The sequence below is a fragment of the Scyliorhinus torazame genome, chromosome 8, assembly GCF_047496885.1.
Source record: "Scyliorhinus torazame isolate Kashiwa2021f chromosome 8, sScyTor2.1, whole genome shotgun sequence".
Lineage (NCBI taxonomy): Eukaryota > Metazoa > Chordata > Chondrichthyes > Carcharhiniformes > Scyliorhinidae > Scyliorhinus > Scyliorhinus torazame.
In genome coordinates, this window is record NC_092714.1 from 82249642 (window position 1) to 82270191 (window position 20550).

At 48.9% G+C, this 20550-nt stretch overlaps 1 protein-coding gene across 2 annotated transcripts in view; it reads right to left on the reverse strand.

Moving 5' to 3' along the window:
- epha6 (eph receptor A6) overlaps positions 1 to 20550 on the reverse strand; it is a 1197965-nt gene that overhangs the window by 134376 nt on the left and 1043039 nt on the right. For both annotated transcript variants that reach the window (XM_072513912.1, XM_072513911.1), the window contains one exon: positions 5391 to 5461. In XM_072513912.1, coding sequence (XP_072370013.1) covers positions 5391 to 5461 — 71 coding nt within the window. The remainder of the gene's footprint in view (positions 1 to 5390; positions 5462 to 20550) is intronic.

The window sequence follows — 20550 nt, forward strand, 5'->3', positions numbered from 1 at the left end:
TTGCAATGTAATGCCTACAGCATGCCTGTCTTGATCATTAGTATCCTTTATTTCTGTGAACTGCTGAGGATTAAACCCGTTTGCCTCAAACAACGATACCTAGGTTTCAGACAGCATTCTAACTGATTTGACAAAACAAATTCTTTGAATGGATTTTACAAATGATTAAAAAAGGTATTTGCAGACCTCCAATTAAACACTTCCCAATGGTTTGATCCCCGAAAGACATGCTAGTTAGGTGACTTGGACATTCTGAATTCTCCCTCTGTATACCCGAACAGGCTGTAGTGTGGCACCTGGTGGATTTTCACAGCGGCTTCATTGCAGTGTTAATGTAAGCCAATTTGTGACACTAATAAAGATTCATTTGTGCATAATTAACACTAGATTCTGATGCTGACTTTACTCCAAGCTGACTAGAAATAAAGGCATATTGGATACTTTTATGAAATAAAGGCAGAACATGTTCAATACAGTCAAACGTTTAGGCAACATTCTTGCAGAGCAGGAGGTAGGATTAATGTTTCTATTCTATGACTCCTCATCCAAATCCCTGACAAAGTGTAACAGACCTGAAACGTTAACCCCACCTTCCTCTCCCCACAGATGCTGCCTGACCTGCCGAGTGTTTTTAGCAATTTCTATTGTCTCCCCCAAAAAGTAGCTTTGTCCAAATAATGTTATAAAGTTGCTATCAAAAGTAGTACTTGTCCAAATCTAGAATTGCAACATTCTTGGCAAACAGTTCTGCTTTTTCCAGTCGGCTAAGTTAGTTCTGTCAAAGGAGCCTGCGTTTTGCATGAAATATTCTTTCATTTCACAGATGTTTTGTGAATTTTTGGAGGAGCCTACCACTATACTAACATGTTAGTCTGTGGGTGCTTCTCCTCAAGAGATTAGATCCACTTGGCCACTTGATCATTTCCTCTTAATATCCTTGGAACGCATATTAAAAGACAGTAATGTTTTATATCTGATTTCAGTTCGATTTAGTGCTTCCCTGAAAACGCTGCCCGATATATTGAAAAGATTGAAACATTTTACATTGTCATTGACTTTCTCCACTTCCTTAGTAAATTAACCTGAAAGATTGATTCACCAGCTGTAATTCCCATCAACCTGTCATAAACATCCAAGGAATTATTCCCAGGTCCATCAAGGATTTTTTGTCAGTTTTTAAATTCAATTACAACCCTTTTCAAGTAGTGTGCAACCTCAGTATTCCATATTTATTATTTGTGGGACTATTTCTGAATTATAAGGTGTTAAAAGGAGTTGGGACTCAACATTTTTAAAAACTCATCTCCATTGTTAACCCCAGACCCACAGAAATCCACCAGAGTCTATAGAAATTACAGTATGGAAACAGGCAATCCCAAATCAATAGGTTTGTGTTGGTGTTTATCCTGCACATGTAGAGTAATCCCATGTGCATCCTCATTCCTATATCGCTTCACTCCCCCTCTTCATCAACCACATGAGACCAGAAATCGGAATAGGAGTCAGGCCATTCAGCCCTTCGAGCCTGCTCCACCATTTAGTAAGATCATGGCTGATCTAACACTCACCAAATCCACTTATGACTTTTGCTGTTATCCTTAATTAAAAACCTGTCGATCTCAGCCTTGAAAATGTTCTGTCTCCACAGCTTCCTGGGGCAAAGAATTCCAATGATTCTCTCTTTGAGAGAAGAAATTCTTCTTCAAATTCTTCCTCAAATCCGTCTTAAATCCCTTATTCTGTGACTATGTCCTCTTGTCCTAGACCCTCCCATGAGTGAAAACATTCTCCCAAAATTTACACTGCCCAACCCCCTAAGAATGCCCCTAAGAATGCTATATGTTTCAATTACCAGCTCTCATCCTTCTGATCTTCAAGGAGTACAAACCCAGCCTGTCCAATCTTTCCTCATATGGCATACCCAGGTCCTCTGGTTCTGCCCCGGATCTAAACAGAACCTGAAGTTTATTGCCAGTGCATCTGCAATTTCCATCCTCACTTCTCTCAGCATCTTTTGATGCATCTCATCCAAAGCTGGTGATTTATCAACTTTAAATACAGCCAGCCTTTCTAATACCTCCTCATTACCAATTTTTAGCTCATCCAGTAACTCAATTACTTCCTCCTTCATGATGGCTTTAGCAATATCTTTTTTCATGGTAAAGACAGTTGCAAAGTATTAATTTAGTCCCTCTGCCTCCTTGTGTAGATCCTAATTCAGTCCCTAATTAGTTCAGTCCATCCTCTTACTACTCTTTTACTATTTGTATACTCAGAAGACTTCTCTACCAAGAACATAGAACATACAGTGCAGAAGGAGGCCATTCGGCCCATCGAGTCTGCACCAACCCACTTCCACCCTATCCCCATAGCCCCTCCTAACCTTTGGTTTGCACACTAAGGGCAATTTAGCAGAGCAAATCCACCTAACCTGCACATCTTTGGACTGTGAGGGGAAGCCGGAGCACCCGGAGGAAACCAACGCAGGCACAGGGAGAACGTGCAGTCTCCGCACAGACAGCGGGGAATCGAACCTGGAACCCTGGAGCTGTGAAGCCGCAGTGCTAGCCACTGTGCTACTGTGCTGCTCTGAAGAAGACTTCTGGATTTATTTTTATATTAGCTGCCAGTCTCTTCTTATACTCTCTCTTTGCTTCTCTTATTTCTTTCAGCTTTTACCCTCTAAACTTTCACCATTCAGGCCTGATTCCCACTTGTACCTTCAATCTGACACTTCTGCTGGTGTATTGTGATCTTGGAATCACTAGCCTCTGCAACACTGTCCATCTTGAAATCAACTGGGGTGTTTTTGCGGAGCAACTTCACTGTTCATGGCCTTCCACCTTGCGTATCCTGCTTCACAAATGTTTCGAAGCAGGGATATTTCTAGTCACTGTGCCAAAAATGGGAAGTGACTGAAGCAATCTTACACAGTGAACATGAACACATTTCACCCTCAATAATAATAATGGAGTTGATAACTAATGGTCATCACTATTAATCAGTATACAACAGACATGAGGTGAGGAAAATCCCAGTGGGTGAAAGGTTTGGGAACCAAAGTACCAAAGTCACCCATTGCTTCCAAATGTCACCCACTTACCATATCATAAACATAGCTCAGGAACACAGACCTGAAACGTTGATGATCCAATAATAATCACCCGATGTGTATCACACTTCAAAGTTCAGAATCAGAAAGTAATTTTGACACTTGATAAGACGTATCAAAAACCAAAATGGCCTCTTCAAATATTGGAGATGAAAAAGTCTTCTGGCTACTATATGAAGTCAAATCAGAAATGTGTTGTGAATATTTCCCTGGCTTACTATTCAAGTGAGAATTTTTAGATGATTTTAGAACATGTTCACGGTTTCACTCAATATTAAAGACAGGGCATCTTTACCAACTTCATAGCGAATATTTTATGGCCTGCATCTTTTGACAGAGAACTGTCAACATGGCTGTCACTGCCCCACTGAAAGAAAGTGCAGCTTGAGGAGAAAGCGAGTAGGCAGATTAATGCAGAAATAATTAAATTGAAATCTGTCACTCACTCACGTCTCCATCAAGGCTGGTATTTGATTCACCTCATGCCTCGCTTCCAACCCCAGAGCCAGCAATCAATAAAACCAGTTAGAAATTCCTCTTTGTCACTCTTACAACACTGTTAGAAACCCTACAAAAAGTTGCATCTTGTACAGTCAGACGAAATTTGCAAAAACTATTGCTGAACAATAGATTATGGCCATGAAAAGTTAATTTTATGATTAATTACAAGACTTTTTGAACTATAGCATTTTAAATAATATTTTTTAAAACCATGGGGCTGGATTCTCCATTTTTAGCGGCTATGGCCTGCAGTGGTTGTGCCGGTCGTACATGGATTCAACCGGCCAAATGCAACCCCACAGGCCACCCCCCAGGCCACCCCCAACAGTCCCCCCAGCTCTCGCGGAAGCCCCCCCAGCCAGCAGCAGTCCGCAGCCACCACGCCAAGTTCCCAATCGCTCAGACCTGTCAACTGCACAGTGGGGAACTAGGTCCATCGGGGGCGGAGCATTGAGGGAGGGACATCCCAACGGCATGCGGCGAGCAATGCAATGCTGCCATTTTGGAGCGGGCGCAGACTCAAAAACAGGTGTCAAACTGTCGCCGCCCCCGATTTGGGCATCGGAAGGGATTCTCCGTCCGATCGCCGAATATGATATCGCCGTCGGGCGACGGAGAATCCTGCCCCTCATATTTCAGCTTCTAGCTTCATCCCTTATGTCTGTCCCAAACTTTATTTTGCTTCATGTAAAATTTAAAAAAAGAATTAGATGCTATTCATTTTAGTATAGCCTGTCTGTGAGAATTCTTTCATGTTTTTGGGTGCTTGATGACATCACTAGAGCACCATGTTCCAACTAGAAGTTGGAATTTCTCATGGTCATCAGGACCCCGACAGTGCAATCTTCCTAGAAGCGGCCTCTCATTAGCTACCTCCATGCTTGTCCTTCTATTAAGGACAGGGAGCAGGCTGCTGATGCTGCCTGTCAAATCATGGGCAAACGGCTCTGGTGTCTCAAAAGCTCCTCCGGGAGAGGTGGGCACTGCTAAAGTAGGTCAGAGATCGAGAGAGCCCCTCAACATGGAGGCACCATCAGAAGTGTGCATTCAAATTACAAAGTCTGAGGGGCAAAGCTGTTAGGCCCTCTGGCATGGAGGGTACACCCTTTAGAAGGATACAGGCATGTCCTCTCATTGGGACATGGAGCCTCTAGATTTAATCCTCTCACTACCACCTTCCCCCCACATTCCCCGAACCAGACTGTCAGCTCCATTGGGATAGTGGCCCCTGCATGTAGCAGAGGGGCTGCTCTGCCAATCGCAAAATCTAACTGCCTGCCTCCAGGCGCGGGGAGCCTATCTGGCTCTCCACCCATGAGAAATGTTCCTGGTGACAGGAATGCATTTGGGAGCTGCCCCGCTTGTTCGCCCTGCCACTGCCCACCCCCATTCTCACAATACCCTGGCTCTAAGACCACCAAATCCATTGTTGGGAAAATTCAGTTGCTCGTTGAGTATCAAAATTCGTCCCACAGCACCAGACCTCTCAGGGAGGCTTTCACAAGGTCAGCAGTTTTGGCTGACCAATAAATCCAGGACAAAAGAATCTTTCCCCAGTACAAAGTCAGACATTTTTCTAATCCTTACTTCGCACAACAATTATGACTAAAAAATAAAACGCTCTGCCAGTCACACTCTTACATCCGAATTTCATTTCCTGGAATACATGCAATTAAAATAAAAATACATTCAGTGGTTAATTTAGTCACAGAATGAAATCAAAAATGGTGATTCTATTCTCTCACAATTGATCTAGCCTTGGTTAGGTTCTACTTACTGTGCCCATTTTGGAAATGTGTTCGCCTCTTTTCTTCAGATTTCATTTTTGCTTTAATATACCAGTGGCACCTTCACAAAGATACGAGAGTGAATGCCATGAAATATACACCAAGCAATCTTCAAACTTGAAAGAACACATGTCAACTTCAATACAGTTATCAAAGCAACTCAGAAATTGTGGCAACATGTTGGAACTGGCTGGAGGATGACTAAATTATTGGGATCTGTGAAAGCAATCGGACAGATTGCTTGTTGTGCAAGAAGCTCTTTCAATATAAATGCTACATAGGACTACAGTTCAGTATCATATCTTCATATGTGGCATATCTTCACGGAATTTCTTTTTTGAATTTGGATTTGGAAGGACGTTGCATTATTTGAAAACTTGGATTTTATTTTACAAAAAGTTAATAAGTTCACCTTTGGACTGGGAGCAGCAATGGGTCCGACCAAATGGACTTGTTGCACCTGACTTGGGACGCAACGAGGCCGTTAAATCTCGCGAGATGCCACACTTAAATATGTTTACGCCGGAGTCTCCCAAGGCCTGGGATCGAATGCCCACGCCTGAGAGACCTCGTCTTGGTGTCCGTTAGCACTGGTCCACATGTTTGTATGGACCAGGCATAACGGCACGTGGTTGCGGGGGTGCGGGGGGGGGGATCTCCCAGGCCCTCAGAGGCCCCCACAGGGGTGGTCAGGCTCTGGACAGGGTAGTACCCGGGCACTCTTGCTGCCACCTGGGCACCTTCACACTGCCAGCCTGGCACCTTGGCACTGCCAGGTTGGCAAAGGCACAGCCAGGGTGCTGGCACTACCAAGGTGTCTGGGTGCCAGGTGTCCCGTGCCAGGGATTTGGCCCGGGGGTGCCCTGCCCATATGAAGTGAGGTGAGGGGGAAATTGAGGAACCCCTAACAAGAAAGTTGGGGGGGGGGGGGCGGAGGCCATGGTGGGGGTTTGTGAGGCTGGGGTGGCTGAGTTCATAATGCAGGAAATGAAAATAAGTGCGACCCTGCAATTATTTTAATTGATGGGATAAATAACTAGTTGAAAGGCAAAACTCGTGATTTACTGGAAGTCACCTGACAGAGGAGCATTACGTTTTGAAGCTGTTGTTTTGAACTCCGTTTTGGGGGAAAAGCTGAGAAGAAAGGCTGCCCTAACTCACTCTTTCCCTGCTTTGCCTGAAATTCCATGAGTGGTTATCAACCTGCAACCAGAGAATCCTCATCTGAGTATAAATGTCTGCAGTTGAAAATCTGCAAAGCGGGAGCAGCACGGTGGCACAGTAGATCCCGGCCCCAGGTCATTGTCCGTGTGGCGTTTGCACATTCTCCCCATGTCTGCGTGAGTCTCACCCCCACAAACCAAAAGGGTGTGCAGGGTAGGTGAATTGATCACACTAAATTGCCCCATAATTGGGAAAAAAAAAAGAACTGGGTACTCTAAATTTATTTTAGAAAATTGCACAGCTGAGACAAAAAGAAATGATCCAACTCTCTACCCTTCTCCACACTGAAGCTTCATTGGCCGCGGCGTGGCCCGTCGCCGCCGCGCAGGCCGCAGGCGCTCAGGCCCGGAATGTCCAGGGGGATGCCGAGGGGAACACTGACCCCCTGACGGCGAGGAATGCACAGGAGGTGGGCACTGATATTGAAGTGCTTGGGGGGGAGGAAGAGGAGGAGGAGCCACTGATGGTGGTGCCAGAGCGCCACAGGCATCCAGCAAGGCCGAGGGTGTACCGTGACAGAATGTCGTTCGAGGCCCTACCGGACATCACATGCAGGAGGAGACTACGGTTCAGCAGGGAGACGGTCGCACATATATGCCACTTCGTGGCGCACCTCGCACCACTTGGAATGGGTGAAGGACACGCTGTACCAGTCTCCGTCAAGGTGACGGTGGCCCTAAACTTTTACGCTACCGGTTCCTTCCAGGCGCCGAGCGGGGACCTATCCGGGATCTCACAGGCATCGGTCCACAGGTGCATCAGGGCCATGACTGACGCCTTGTATGCCATCGCGGACAGGTACATTAAATTCCCCGAGGACTGAGAACAGCAGGAAGCACGGGCACGGGGATTCGCCAAGGTGGCCGGGATACCGATGGTCCAGGGTGTCATCGATGGTGTGCACGTTCCCATGCGCCCAGCTGCAGCCAACAGGGAAGAGGTCAGGAACAGGAAGGGCACATACTCCATGAACATTCAGGTGGTGTGCGACCCCCACATGAAGATCATGCACGTGTGTGCAAGGTACCCCGGGAGTGTGCATGACGCCTACACTCTGGCACAGTCGTTCATCCCCGCAATGTTCGATGGATGCCCCCCCCTGGCTGAGGGGCTGGTTGCTGGGCGACAGGGGCTATCCGTTGAGGTCATGGCTGATGACGCCAATACGGAGGCCTCAGACCAACGCGGAGAGCCTATACAACGAGGCCCATGCAGCAACCAGGGGTGTGGTGGAGCGGTGCTTCGGCCTGCTGAAGATGCGATTCAGATGCCTGGACCGCTCCGGAGGGGCCCTGCAGTACCGGCCCGACAAGGTCAGTCGCATAGTTGTGGTCTGCTGTGCGCTGCACAACATTGCCATGCCGAGGGAGATGCACTGGTGGAGGAGTCGGAGGGAGGACCCGACGGCACCGGAGCTAACGCAAACAAAGGGGAGGAGGAAGAGGAGGAGGAGGCGGATGGCGTGCATCAGGGTGGCGGTAGGGGCGCAGGACACAGACACTGCCCGGCTGCTCGTTACGGCCAGGAGGCTACACGATGGCACTGTCGAGGACAGCGGGCACGCGACGCGTTGGTGGCCACACAGTTCACGCACCGTGGGGGAGGGATTCGCTGAACACTGCCACTTGCACCGTCAGTCCTGCACACGGGCACCACACAGCACCACCACCCCCTCCCACCCCCGCACCGTGTTCACGGCACCAATTCCACATCACCTTACCACTGCGGTACTACTGGATTGCACAACATTGATGATTGGGTAAGCGGTTGTGATCAGTGCCACGTTGAATGATGACAGTCCGCTCTGTGATGAGCTGTGAGCTCAGATTCGCCAGCCAAAGTCTGACTCATGGCTATAGCTGAACCATGCAGTCCAGTGGTCACAGCCTTCGTAACGGGCATTTCATCACGTGCCTGTGTGGGGTAGCTGGCGTCGGAGTACCTAGGACTACGGTGTCCAATTTTGGGAGGCAGGCGGGAAAGGGACAGCACATCCGGCACCGATGTTGAACCGCTCGTTAACCACAGCGCCACTCGGTCAGCCTCACGAGTCCCCTGGCAGCGGACATTGGGTTGGTTGTGACCCGGGGGCACCCTCATGGCACTCACCCTGGCAGCCCGAGTGAGGTCGTGCAGCTTCTTCCGACACTGCTCCCCGGACTGGGGGGGGTGTGCCCCACAGCACTCACAGCGGTGCCAACTTCACGGCAACCGTGCCAAACCGTGCTGGATTGCTGGCGATGCCCACGTCTTGGGCAGATGGTGGCCCTTTGGTTTTCAACCTCATCGAGGAGGGTGTCCAGGTCCGTGTCCCGGAACCTCGGTGCGGCTCGTCGGGGCTCAGCCATCTCTCCTCCTCCTGGGTCCTCCCGTGCGTGGATCGCACCATTTATGGCGCAGCGCCGCGTCATTCGGGGGTCGCACGCTTTCAACGCTGCTTTTGCGCCACGCCCTCCCGAGTTCCTCGCGGCCCCGCTCCTAGCCCATTTTTGGGCCCTGAATCGATCGCGATCAGGGCCGGTTCGCGCCGTCGTGAAACTCGCCGGCGATCACGACGGCGTGGGCACTTAGTCGCGGGAGCGGAGAATCACGCCCTCTAAGTTTATTTAAAGAAGCCTGGTTAAGTCTCTTTTATTCTAGTCTAACAGCAGTGATGGTAAATAACTGGCTATTTTGGTGAGTGAATTAAAATTTTAAACTAATAGTGGAACTAGATAAACTGTACACTCCTTTATTGTAACAATACAAAAGCTAACAGAAGTGACTGATGGCATTTAACAATATCTACCATGTAGCACAGTGTGCTAAACAACTGGCTTGTAATGCAGAACAATGTCAGCAGCGCGTGTTCAATTCTCGTACCGGCCTCCCCGAACAGGCGCCGGAATGTGGCAACTAGGGGCTTTTCACAGTAACTTCATTGAAGCCTACTTGTGACAATAAGCGATTATTATTATTATTAGCTCAAGCGGCACCAATCTACAAATTGGATTACTCTCAGCAAAGGGGTATTATCACGAGAAACAGACTTTTGTTTATTGTGGATGTTTGTTACAATCACTCATTTGAGGAGCCACAGCCGCGATGATGGTTATATATTTGCCGATTAATCAGAATCTCGCTATCTCCATGTTAAATGTAATATTTTATGGAGAGCTTCAAATTTCACCCTCCTTACTTCAGGGCCCATCACAAGTCAGAAGCATTCCACTGCTGTTGTACCCTCAATAACGACGCTGGAGAGTAAAACGGTAAAGAAGGCTTTAATAAGCTAAGAACTAGCCTGGTGCTGAGACGGGTGCTTACTGGGTGCCGCCTGCAAGGCGGCCCCTTATATAGGACTCCCAGGTGGGCTGAGCTGGAGGCGGAGTCCCCCAGGGTTCCAAGCCTGGTCTAAAAAGGGACAGCACCTTACATGATGATAAGAGTACAGTAATACAATAACTGTTCATCACATTCACCCCGTTTAAAAAAAAGAAGACCGGCGGGGTTGAAGTGGAATCACAAGTCCGTTTCGGCGGCCTGATCGTCCTCATCGACTTCCTCAGCTCAGGCGGTGGTGCGGCGGACACGGACGTCTTAGTTGAGGGTACGTCCGGGAGCAGGGTGGTTGGAGCCTTTGTCCGGGTCGGGGTAGGGGACGCAGGTGTAATAGCTGGGGCTGGAGGTAGCGGTGCCGGTGCCGGCAGGGGGTGTAGGGGGGGCGCTAGGGGGCGCGCGCGGTCGGTATCCACCGATAGGGAGTGGGACCGGGGGTGGGGGGAGTAGTGGGTGCCGGATCCCGCAGGGGAGCCGTGAGGGAGGGGGCGTCTGTAGTGGGGGAACCAGCGGGTGCCAGATCCCGGGGGGAAACGGTATCTTGTCTGCCGTCGGGGTACTCGACGTAGGTGTATCGGGGGTTCACATGTAGTAATCGGACCCTCTCGACCAAGGGGTCCGTTTTATGGCTCCTCGTCTGACGCATCGCTCTCTACCTAGAAAGGGATAGTTTCGTCCACCGCGTGCACAGCGGCCTTGATGATGTCGGCCTTGATGCGGCTGAAGGCCAATCGGGCCTCAGCCAAAAGGGGAAATATCATGGTGTTTATGAGTGGGCGAGCTTTGTCCGCATATTTGGGGACCCACTGGGCGTAATAGGAGAAAAGTCCCAAGCACCGTTTGAGGGCCTTGAGGCTGCGGGGAGGGGAAGTTCCTTAAGGGGGAACCCCGAACCGGACTACCACCACTTGTGCTCTTCAGGGGCTGTTGCTAGCCTCGATGACCCCCTCTCCCAGTAAACGCTGGACCTCTAACTTGATGAAAGTCATATCTTGGGTACTGTACCGCCGGCTCCTGGTGGCGACGGGCTTACAGTCGGGAGTGAGGTTTGCGAATAGAGAGGGGGGTGCGACTTTCAGTGTCGCAAGGCTGCATACCTGCATGCGGTCGGGGTCGGGACCTAGGATCCCGTTTTCCATGACATAGCCGAGGATGGCTAGCCGGGTTGTGTGGAAAACGCATTTTTCCTAATTATAGGTCAGGTTGAGGGCTTGGGCGGTCTGGAGGAACTTTCCGAGGTTCGTGTAATTGTCCTGCTGATCATGGCCGCAGATGGTGACGATGTCCAAGTACGGGTATGTAGCCCGCAAGCCGTACTGGTCCACCATTTGGTCCATAGCCCTCTGGAAGACGGAGACCCCATTTGTGACGCCGAAGGGGACCCTGAGGAAGTGGAAGAGCCGGCCAGCTGCTTTGAAGGCAGTAAAGGGGCAGTCTTTCGGTCGGATAGGGAGCTGGTGGTAGGCGGATTTAAGATCGACCGTGGAAAATACCCGGTATTGGGCGATCCGATTTACCATTTCTGCTATGCGAGGAAGGGGGTACGCATCAAGCTGCGTGAATCAGTTTACGGTCTGGCTATAATCCACGACCATCCGTTTCTTTTCCCCGAACCGGACTACCACCACTTGTGCTCTTCAGGGGCTGTTGCTAGCCTCGATGACCCCCTCTCCCAGTAAACGCTGGACCTCTAACTTGATGAAAGTCATATCTTGGGTACTGTACCGCCGGCTCCTGGTGGCGACGGGCTTACAGTCGGGAGTGAGGTTTGCGAATAGAGAGGGGGGTGCGACTTTCAGTGTCGCAAGGCTGCATACCGTAAGGGGGGTGCAAGAGTCCGCCAAACTTCAGTGTCAGGCTTCGGTGGCTGCACTGGAAATCCAGTCCGAGCAGCAGGGGGGTGCAGAGGTGAGGGAGGGTATACAGTTTGAAACAGGTGTATTCGGCGCCCTGGATCGAGAGATCCGCAATACGATACCCCTTGATTTGGACTGAATGGGACCTGGATGCAGGGGCTATGGTTTGGGACACGGGATGGGTGCGCAAGGAGCAGCGCCTTACTGTTTCTGGATGAATAAAGCTCTCCGTGCTCCCGGAGTCGAAAAGGCATGGAGTGTCGTGCCCGTTGACCTGGACCTGCATCATAGAGTTCTGCAGGTGTTTTGGCCGAGTTTGGTCGAGGGTGATCGCTCCCAGTTGTGGGTAGTCCGAGTCCTCAGCCGAGTCGGATTCGTAAAATGGCCGCCGTCGGTCGCACGTGTCGGGTCCAGAAGATTGCCGCCGCCAAGATGGCCGCCCTCATGATTCGCACGAGGCAGATGATGCGTCAGAATGGGGCGTGTCGGGTCGATGCGCAGCCGCGTTGAGAGGGCTGTGGGCCTGTGAGCCTGATTTTCAGGCCTACTGTTCTTTGTGTTTCTGGCCCTTGGGCCTGGCCAGGCAGACCCTCGCAAAGTGCCCCTTCTTCCCACAGTCGCTGCAGACGGCGGAGCGGGCTGGGAAGCGTGGGCGTGGGTGCTGGCCCTGTCCACAGAAATAGCACAGTGTGCCCCCGGTCTGGGCTGGTCGCCGCGCGGCGCAGGCCCGTAACGTGGCCAAGTCTGAGGGGGGCCCGCAAGGTCCGCGGGGTACGTGCCTAAATTATGTCGGGCCACTTCCAGCGAGGTGGCGAGCGTTAGCGTGTCCTGGAGGTCTTTTGCCCCGTTTTCGAGTCGTCGCTGCCGGATGGAGGTCGAGCGGATGCCGGACACGAAAGTGTCTCTGATGTGCAGGTTCATATGGATTTCCCCCGGCACATCTTGATGATTACAGTTCCTGGCAAGCGCGATGAGTTTTTCTACGAATTTGTCTAGTGTTGTCTAGTGCCGGCAGGTAGAGAGCAGATGCCGGACATGTACATCGTTGATGGGTTTGACAAACCGCTTGTGTAGTATCTCGACCGCCTCTTCACTGGTAGTCGCCTTTTCGAGCGTGGCAGAGATTCTGTGACTCACCCGGGTGTGGAGTAGGCGCAGCTTGCGTGGCCCCAGGATGGGAGTCTCTGAGAAGTCCAGGTAGGCCTCGAAGCATCGGAGCCAGTATTAAAAAATGTCCTTTACCTCCAGTGTCTGTGCTTCCAGATTGAGCTTCTCTGGTTTTAGTCCATCCTGATGTAGTTTAGCTTATTAAATTGTTGTACCCTCAATAATGACGCCAGAGAGTAAAACGGTAAAGAAGGCTTTCATAAGCTAAGAACTAGCCTGGTGCTGGGACGGTGCTTACTGGGTGCTATATACGACTCCCAGGTGAGCGGAGCCAGAGGCGGAGTCCCCCAGGATTCCAAGCCCGGTCTAAAGAAAACATCACCTTTCATGATGATAAGGGTACAGTAATACAATAACCGTTCATCACAACTGCTTTTGGCTTTGCCCATGTTTATTTATGAGGTACATGTCCATGTATGGCAGAACAAAAGTCAATTGATTATAGTCAGTTAATAACAAGTGATTTTCTCTCATGGAAATGTCTATTGTTGGTTCTGAACATATGTACTGTAACTATAGATCTGTGACATTCCAAAACCATTGTTTTGAGGAGAGAGGTGAAAGACACAATGCCTGATTATCAATGATAATACCTGACCTTCATACAATATCTCATACAATTAATTACTTCTGCAACGCAATGGCTATTTTGCATGGAGAATTAGGTTCCACAAATGTAGGATTTACCAACATTGTAATGAATTAATTGTGAAGATAATGCTGCCATTTAATGGCTACAGGGATGGTGCAGGAGGGAGGGTTTCAGATTTCTGGATAATTGGGGCTCATTCTGGGGTCAGTGGGACCTTTACAAACGGGATGGTCTACACCTGGACCAGAGGGGTACCAATATCCTGGGGGGGGGGAAATTTGCTAATGCTCTTCGGGAGGGTTCAAACTAGTTCAGCAGGTGTTTGGGAACCTGAATTGTAGCTCCAGTATACAGGAGGTTGAGAGTAGTGAGGTCATGAGTAAGGTTTCAAAGTTACAGGAGTGTACCAGCAGGCAGGAAGGTGGTTTAAAGTGTGTCTTCTTCAATGCCAGGAGCATCCGGAATAAGATGGGTGAACTTGCGGCATGGGTTGGTACCTGGGACTTCGATGTTGTGGCCATTTCGGAGACATGGATAGAGCAGGGACAGGAATGGTTATTGCAGGTGCCGGGGTTTAGATATTTCAGTAAGCTCAGGGAAGGTGGTAAAAGAGGGGGAGGGGTGGCATTGTTAGTCAAGGACAGTATTACTGTGGCAGAAAGGACGTTTGATGAGGACTCGTCTACTGAGGTAGTGTGGGCTGAGGTTAGAAACAGGAAAGGAGTTAGGGGTTTTCTATAGGCCTCCGAAAAGTTCCAGCGATGTAGAGGAAAGGATTGCAAAGATGATTCTGGATAGGAGCGAAAGCAACAGGGTAGTTGTTATGGGGGACTATAACTTTCCAAATATTGACTGGAAACGCTATAGTTCGAGTACATTAGATGGGTCTGTTTTTGTCCAATGTGTGCAGGAGGGTTTCCTGACACAGTATGTAGATAGGCCGAGGCGAGGCCATATTGGATTTGGTACTGGGTAATGAACCAGGACAGGTGTTAGATTTGGAGGTAGGTGAGCACTTTGCTGATAGTGGCCACAATTCGATTTAAGTTTACTTTAGTGATGGAAAGGGATAGGTATATACCACAGGGCAAGAGTTATATCTGGGGGAAAGGCAATTATGATGCGATGAGGCAAGACTTAGGATGCATCGGATTGAGAGGAAAACTGCAGGGGATGGGCACAATGGAAATGTGGAGCTTGTTCAAGGAACAGCTACTGCGTGTCCTTGATAAGTATGTACCTGTCAGGCAGGGAGGAAGTGGTCGAGCGAGGGAACCGTGGTTTACTAAAGCAGTCGAAACACTTGTCAGGAGGAAGAAGGAGGCTTATGTAAAGATGAGACATGAAGGTTCAGTTAAGGCGCTCGAGAGTTACAAGTTAGCTAGGACGGACCTAAAGAGAGAGCTAAGAAGAGCCAGGAGGGGACATGAGAAGTCTTTGGCAGGTAGGATCAAGGATAACCCTAAAGCTTTATATAGATATGTCAGGAATAAACGAATGACTAGGGTAAGAGTAGGGCCAGTCAAGGACAGTAATGGGAGGTTGTGCTTGGAGTCCGAGGAGATAGGAGAAGTGCTAAATGAATATGTTTCGTCAGTATTCACACAGGAAAAAGGCAATGTTGTCCAGGAGAATACTGAGATTCAGGCTACTAGACTAGAAGGGCTTGAGGTTCATACGGAGGAGGTGTTAGCAATTCTGGAAAGTGTGAAAATAGATAAGTCCCCTGGGCCAGATGGGATTTATCCTAGGATTCTCTGGGAAGCTAGGGAGGAGATTGCTGAGCCTTTGGCTTTGATCTTTAAGTCATCTTTGTCTACAGGAATAGTGCCAGAAGACTGGAGGATAGCAAATGTTGTCCCCTTATTCAAGAAGGTGAGTAGAGACAACCCCGGTAATTATAGACCAGTGAGCCTTACTTCTGTTGTGGGCAAAATCTTGGAAAGGTTTATAAGTGACAGGATGTTTAATCATCTGGAAAGGAATAATTTGATTAGAGATAGTCAACACGGTTTTGTGAAGGGTAGGTCGAGCCTCACAAACCTTATTGAGTTCTTTGAGAAGGTGACCAAACAGGTGGATGAGGGTAAAGCAGTTGATGTGATGTATATGGATTTCAGTAAAGCGTTTGATAATGTTCCCCATGGTAGGTTACTGCAGGAAATACGGAGGCATGGGATTCAGGGTGATTTAGCAGTTTGGATCAGAAATTGGCTAGCTGGAAGAAGACAAAGGGTGGTGGTTGATGGGAAATGTTCATACTGGAGTCCAATTACTAGTGGTGTACCACAAGGATCTGTTTTGGGGCCACTGCTGTTTATCATTTTTATAAATGACCTGGAGGAGGGCGTAGAAGGATGGGTGAGTAAATTTGCAGATGACACTAAAGTCAGTGGAGTTGTGGACAGTGCGGAAAGATGTTACAAGTTACAGAGGGACATAGATAAGCTGCAGCGCTGGGCTGAGAGGTGGCAAATGGAATTGAATGCAGAAAAGTGTGAAGTGATTCATTTTGGAAGGAATAACAGGAAGACAGAGTACTGGGCTAATGGTAAGATTCTTGGCAGTGTGGATGAGCAGAGAGATCTCGGTGTCCATGTACATAGATCCCTGAAAGTTGCCACCCAGGTTGAGAGGGTGTTAAGAAGGCGTACGGTGTGTTAGCTTGGTAGAGGGATTGAGTTTCGGAGCCATGAGGTCATGTTGCAGCTGTACAAAACTCTGGTGCGGCCGCATTTGGAGTATTGCGTGCAATTCTGGTCGCCGCATTATAGGAAGGATGTGGAAGCATTGGAAAGGGTGCAGAGGAGATTTACCAGAATGTTGCCTGGTATGGAGGGAAGATCTTATGAGGAAAGGCTGAGGGACTTGAGGCTGTTTTCGTTAGAGAGAAGAAGGTTAAGAGGTGACTTAATTGAGGTGTACAAGATGATCAGAGGATTGGATAAGGTGGACAGTGAGAGCCTTTTTCCTCGGATGGTGGTGTCTAGCACGAGGGGACATAGCTTTAAATTGAGGGGAGATAGATATAGGACAGATGTCAGAGGTAGGTTCTTTACTCAGAGAGTAGTAAGGGCGTGGAATGCCCTGCCTGCAACAGTAGTGGACTCGCCAACACTAAGGACATTCAAATGGTCATTGGATAGACATATGGACAATAAGTGAATAGTGTAGATGGGTTTTAGAGTGGTTTCACAGGTCGGCGCAACATTGAGGGCCGAAGGGCCTGTACTGCGCTGTAATGTTCTATGTTCTATGTTCTATTTCATTATACAAATACAAAGTTGGTCCGGTGACCACCAGTATGATATTTCAAAAATATTTTGCTGAAAGAAACATGAGATTGTACCATAACTGTAGCCATGACAACATACTGCCATTTTAAGTCTTCTCAATGCATTGAGTGAGTGTGGGGGGGGGGGGGGGTCAGGAGGTGCTGTGTGTGGGTGGAATGGGGCTGTGTGTGTCTGTGGGGGATGGGGCTGTGTGCAGGTGTGTGGGACTGTGTGTGAGGCTGTGTATGGATGTATGTTGAGGGGTAGGGCAGTATGCACATTTTTTGGGGTAGCGTGGGGAATCTATGTGGGGGGGCGGGTGCCTGTGCGTGTGTGTGAGTGTTCGGGCTATGTGCATGTGGGGGAGGGGTGTGAATATGTATGTGGGTGTGAATATCTATGAGAAGTAAATAATTGTATGAGATATTGTATGAAGGTCAGGTATTATCATTGATAATCAGGCATTGTGGCTTTCCCCTCTATCCTCAAAACAATGGTTTTGGAATGTCACAGATCTATATTTACAGTACATATGTTTATAATCAACGATAGACATTTCCATGAGAGAAAATCACTTGTGTGGGGAGTGGTATGTGTGTGATTGGGGAGTGGTGTGTTGTGGTGGAGGGAAGGGGTTGCGTTTGGGTGATGGGGCCGTGTGTGAGCCTGTGTATGGGTGCAGAGGTTGGGGCTGTGTGTGTGTTTTTTGGGGGCAGTGTAGGGGGAATGCGTGGGAGGTGGGGGGGGGGTAGTATGAGTGGGTGGGGATGGTATGGTGGCTGTGGAGGCGTCTGTGTGTATTTGTGTATGGAGTGGAGGTACTCCACAGTGCTGTTAGGGAGTGAGTTCTGGGATTTTGACCCAATGATGATGAAGGAATGGCGATATATTTCCAAGTCAGGATGGTATGTGATTTAGAATGCAATTTAGAGGTGGTCGTGTTCACTTGCACCTGCTGCCCTTGCCCTTATACATGGCAGAAATCACAAATTGTGGAGATGCTGTTGCAGAAGTGTTGGTGAGTTGCTGTAATCAGTTCTGTAGATAGTACATACTGAAACCATTGTGTGCAAGTGGTGGAAAGAGTGAATCTTTCAGATGGTGGATTGAGTGCTGATGAAGTGGGGCTGCTGTGACCTGGATGGTGTCATGCTTCTTGAGTATTGTTGAAGATGCACTCATCCAGGCACGTGGAGAGTATTCCATCACACTCCTGACTTGTGTTCCGTGGCAGGGAAAAAAGGTTCAGAGAAGCCAGGAGGTAAGTCACTTGCTGTAGAATTCCCAGCATCTGACCAGTTCTTTAGCCACAGTATTTGTGTGTCTGGTCCAGTTAAGTTTCTGGTCAATGGTGACCCATAAGATGTTGTTGATGGGGGACTCAGTTCTGGCAATTCTGTGGAACGTCAAGGGGAAATGGTTAGATTCTCTCTTGTTGGAGGTGGTCATTGTGTGGCTCTTGAGTAGCACGAATACTACATGCCACTTGTCAGCCCAAGCTTGGATGTTGTCCAAATCTTGTTGCATGCAGCCTTAGAGTGCTTCACTATCTGTTCTCATCTGCAATGCTAATCATCTCTCAAGAAACATAAATTACAATCTTTTGGTCAAGAATGTATTTTAATCTGCTATTTTCTATTGAACGATTACATTAGTTATTTAAATTAACAAAAGGAGCTGTGGATGATTCAAATGCAAATTTTTGTTTCAGCTGTCAATGATAATTAATTAGATGAATATTTTCAAATAAATTCAGATTTTAAATTAAAACTCGAGGAATCTCAATTGTAGACCACATATAACCAAACTCTAATCTGTATTATGCGCATTATATTCCATAAATTGAATTCTCCGCACTTCTGGGGTCTAGGCCGGCGCCCAAGGGACTCCGCGAGTTGGTGCAGACTGGCCGGCGTATTCTGGCGCATGCGCAGGGAGGTGTCTTATCCGCCCCGGCCATGGCGGTGCCCTACAGGGGCTGGCCCGGAAGGGCCAGGCCACCGTGGGGGCCCCCCCAGGGTCGGATCCCACCGCGCCCCCCCGTGGACCGCACAAGCCAATTTACCTGCCAGGTCCCACCGTGTGGGACCATGTTCAATCCACGCCGCCAGGGCTGGCCAGAAACCGACGGCCGCTCGGCCCATCGGGGCCCAGAGAATTGCCGGGGGGGGGGGGGGGCGCTGCCAACGGCCCCTGACCGGCGCGGCGTGATCCCTGCCCCCGCCCGAAAACCGGTGCTGGAGAATACGGCAGCCGACGTTGGAGTGGCGGGGTGGGATTCACGCCGCCCGCTGGGGATTCTCCGACCCGGCGGGTGATGTTCCCTTTGCAATTGAGGACATTTCATTGAAACACTTAAAGGACTAAAAGTTGTTTTGCTCTGTTTCCCTGGCAAAGGAGACCAGAATTTGTGATTTGTAGTGTTGGGCCAAACATATCCCATACTGCTGGCTGACTGTAGTCAACAGGAAGCTAAGCATTGCATGCAAAAACAGTGTTGTGCAGCCAAGCTTCTGTTCTTTAAGGTGGTCCCTCTTGAATGGGAACAGTGCTGAATACTGTTTCTGCAACTGTAAACAAGGGGAATGGAACACCAGAGAAGAGACAGAGAGGGATCCACAGCTGCAGGATACTCAAAAGGGGACCTTTCTGGGGCAGAACAACATTGATGGGCATGTACACTGAGAGACTGGCTGTTTTGACTGGCCTGCCAGACCGTCTCCTGCCACTGTCAAGGAACATGGGGGAGTCTGGCTCCGATTTGGAAGAGGGCATTGCACAGAGCTTGCCCTCTCCATAGCCTCTTCCACATCTCCCCATCATCCTGAAAACCCAGATGAACTGTTACTTCAGCTCCATACAACATCTGTGTGGGCAAATCATTGATCCTCTGTCCTCCTTGGCAGGATGCAGCGACACTCCCTGCTAAGCCAAGAACACACAGCTTCACATCCAGGAACATTTCCAGGTACTTCCGGGGACTGTGCAATAGTAGCAGCTCATTTCATAACCCCTGATGCTGGGCCCATCTTGCAACTAAACTCTTAGATCCTTTCATAAGTGAATTTGTTGATTGGTCCTGCGTGGCCTAAATTTGGTATCCTGTTGTCTGAGAGACTTTTACCCACAGGAAACACCAATGCTAGTGCCCGTCTCAAGATGATATGCAGCAACTTTTCCTGGGAAGGGCTGGTCATGCAGCATACACTCCCAGGAAGGTGCTTGGCTGCAGCATCGCTACCAATTCAAATATTGTGTTTAAAATGATTAATTCTACCATTTCTGAGATAGGGAAGAAATTTGATGTCTGCATGTGTTGAGCAAGGTGAGGGATGGGACTCCTAAGGAATAGAACTCATCCCATTTCAAATAAACTGTCAGAGAAAGAGAGAAAAGCTCACATTTATATAGTAGCATTCATGACCACATGACATGCCAAAACCAAAGAAGTAGTTCCTGAACTGTAGCCACCATGGTGATGCAGGAAATGCAATGATCAATTTGTGCACAGCAAGCTCCCACAAATAGCAATGCGATAAGGACCAGATAATTTGTTTTTGTGATGTTGATTGAGAGTTAGCTCTTCTACTCTTCTTCAAAATAGTTCCATGGCCTCTTATACATCCACCTGAGAGGGTAAACAGTGCCTCGCTTCAATGTCTCATCCAAAAGACAGCACTCTCTTCGGCACTGCAACAAGAATGTCAGTCTCCATTTT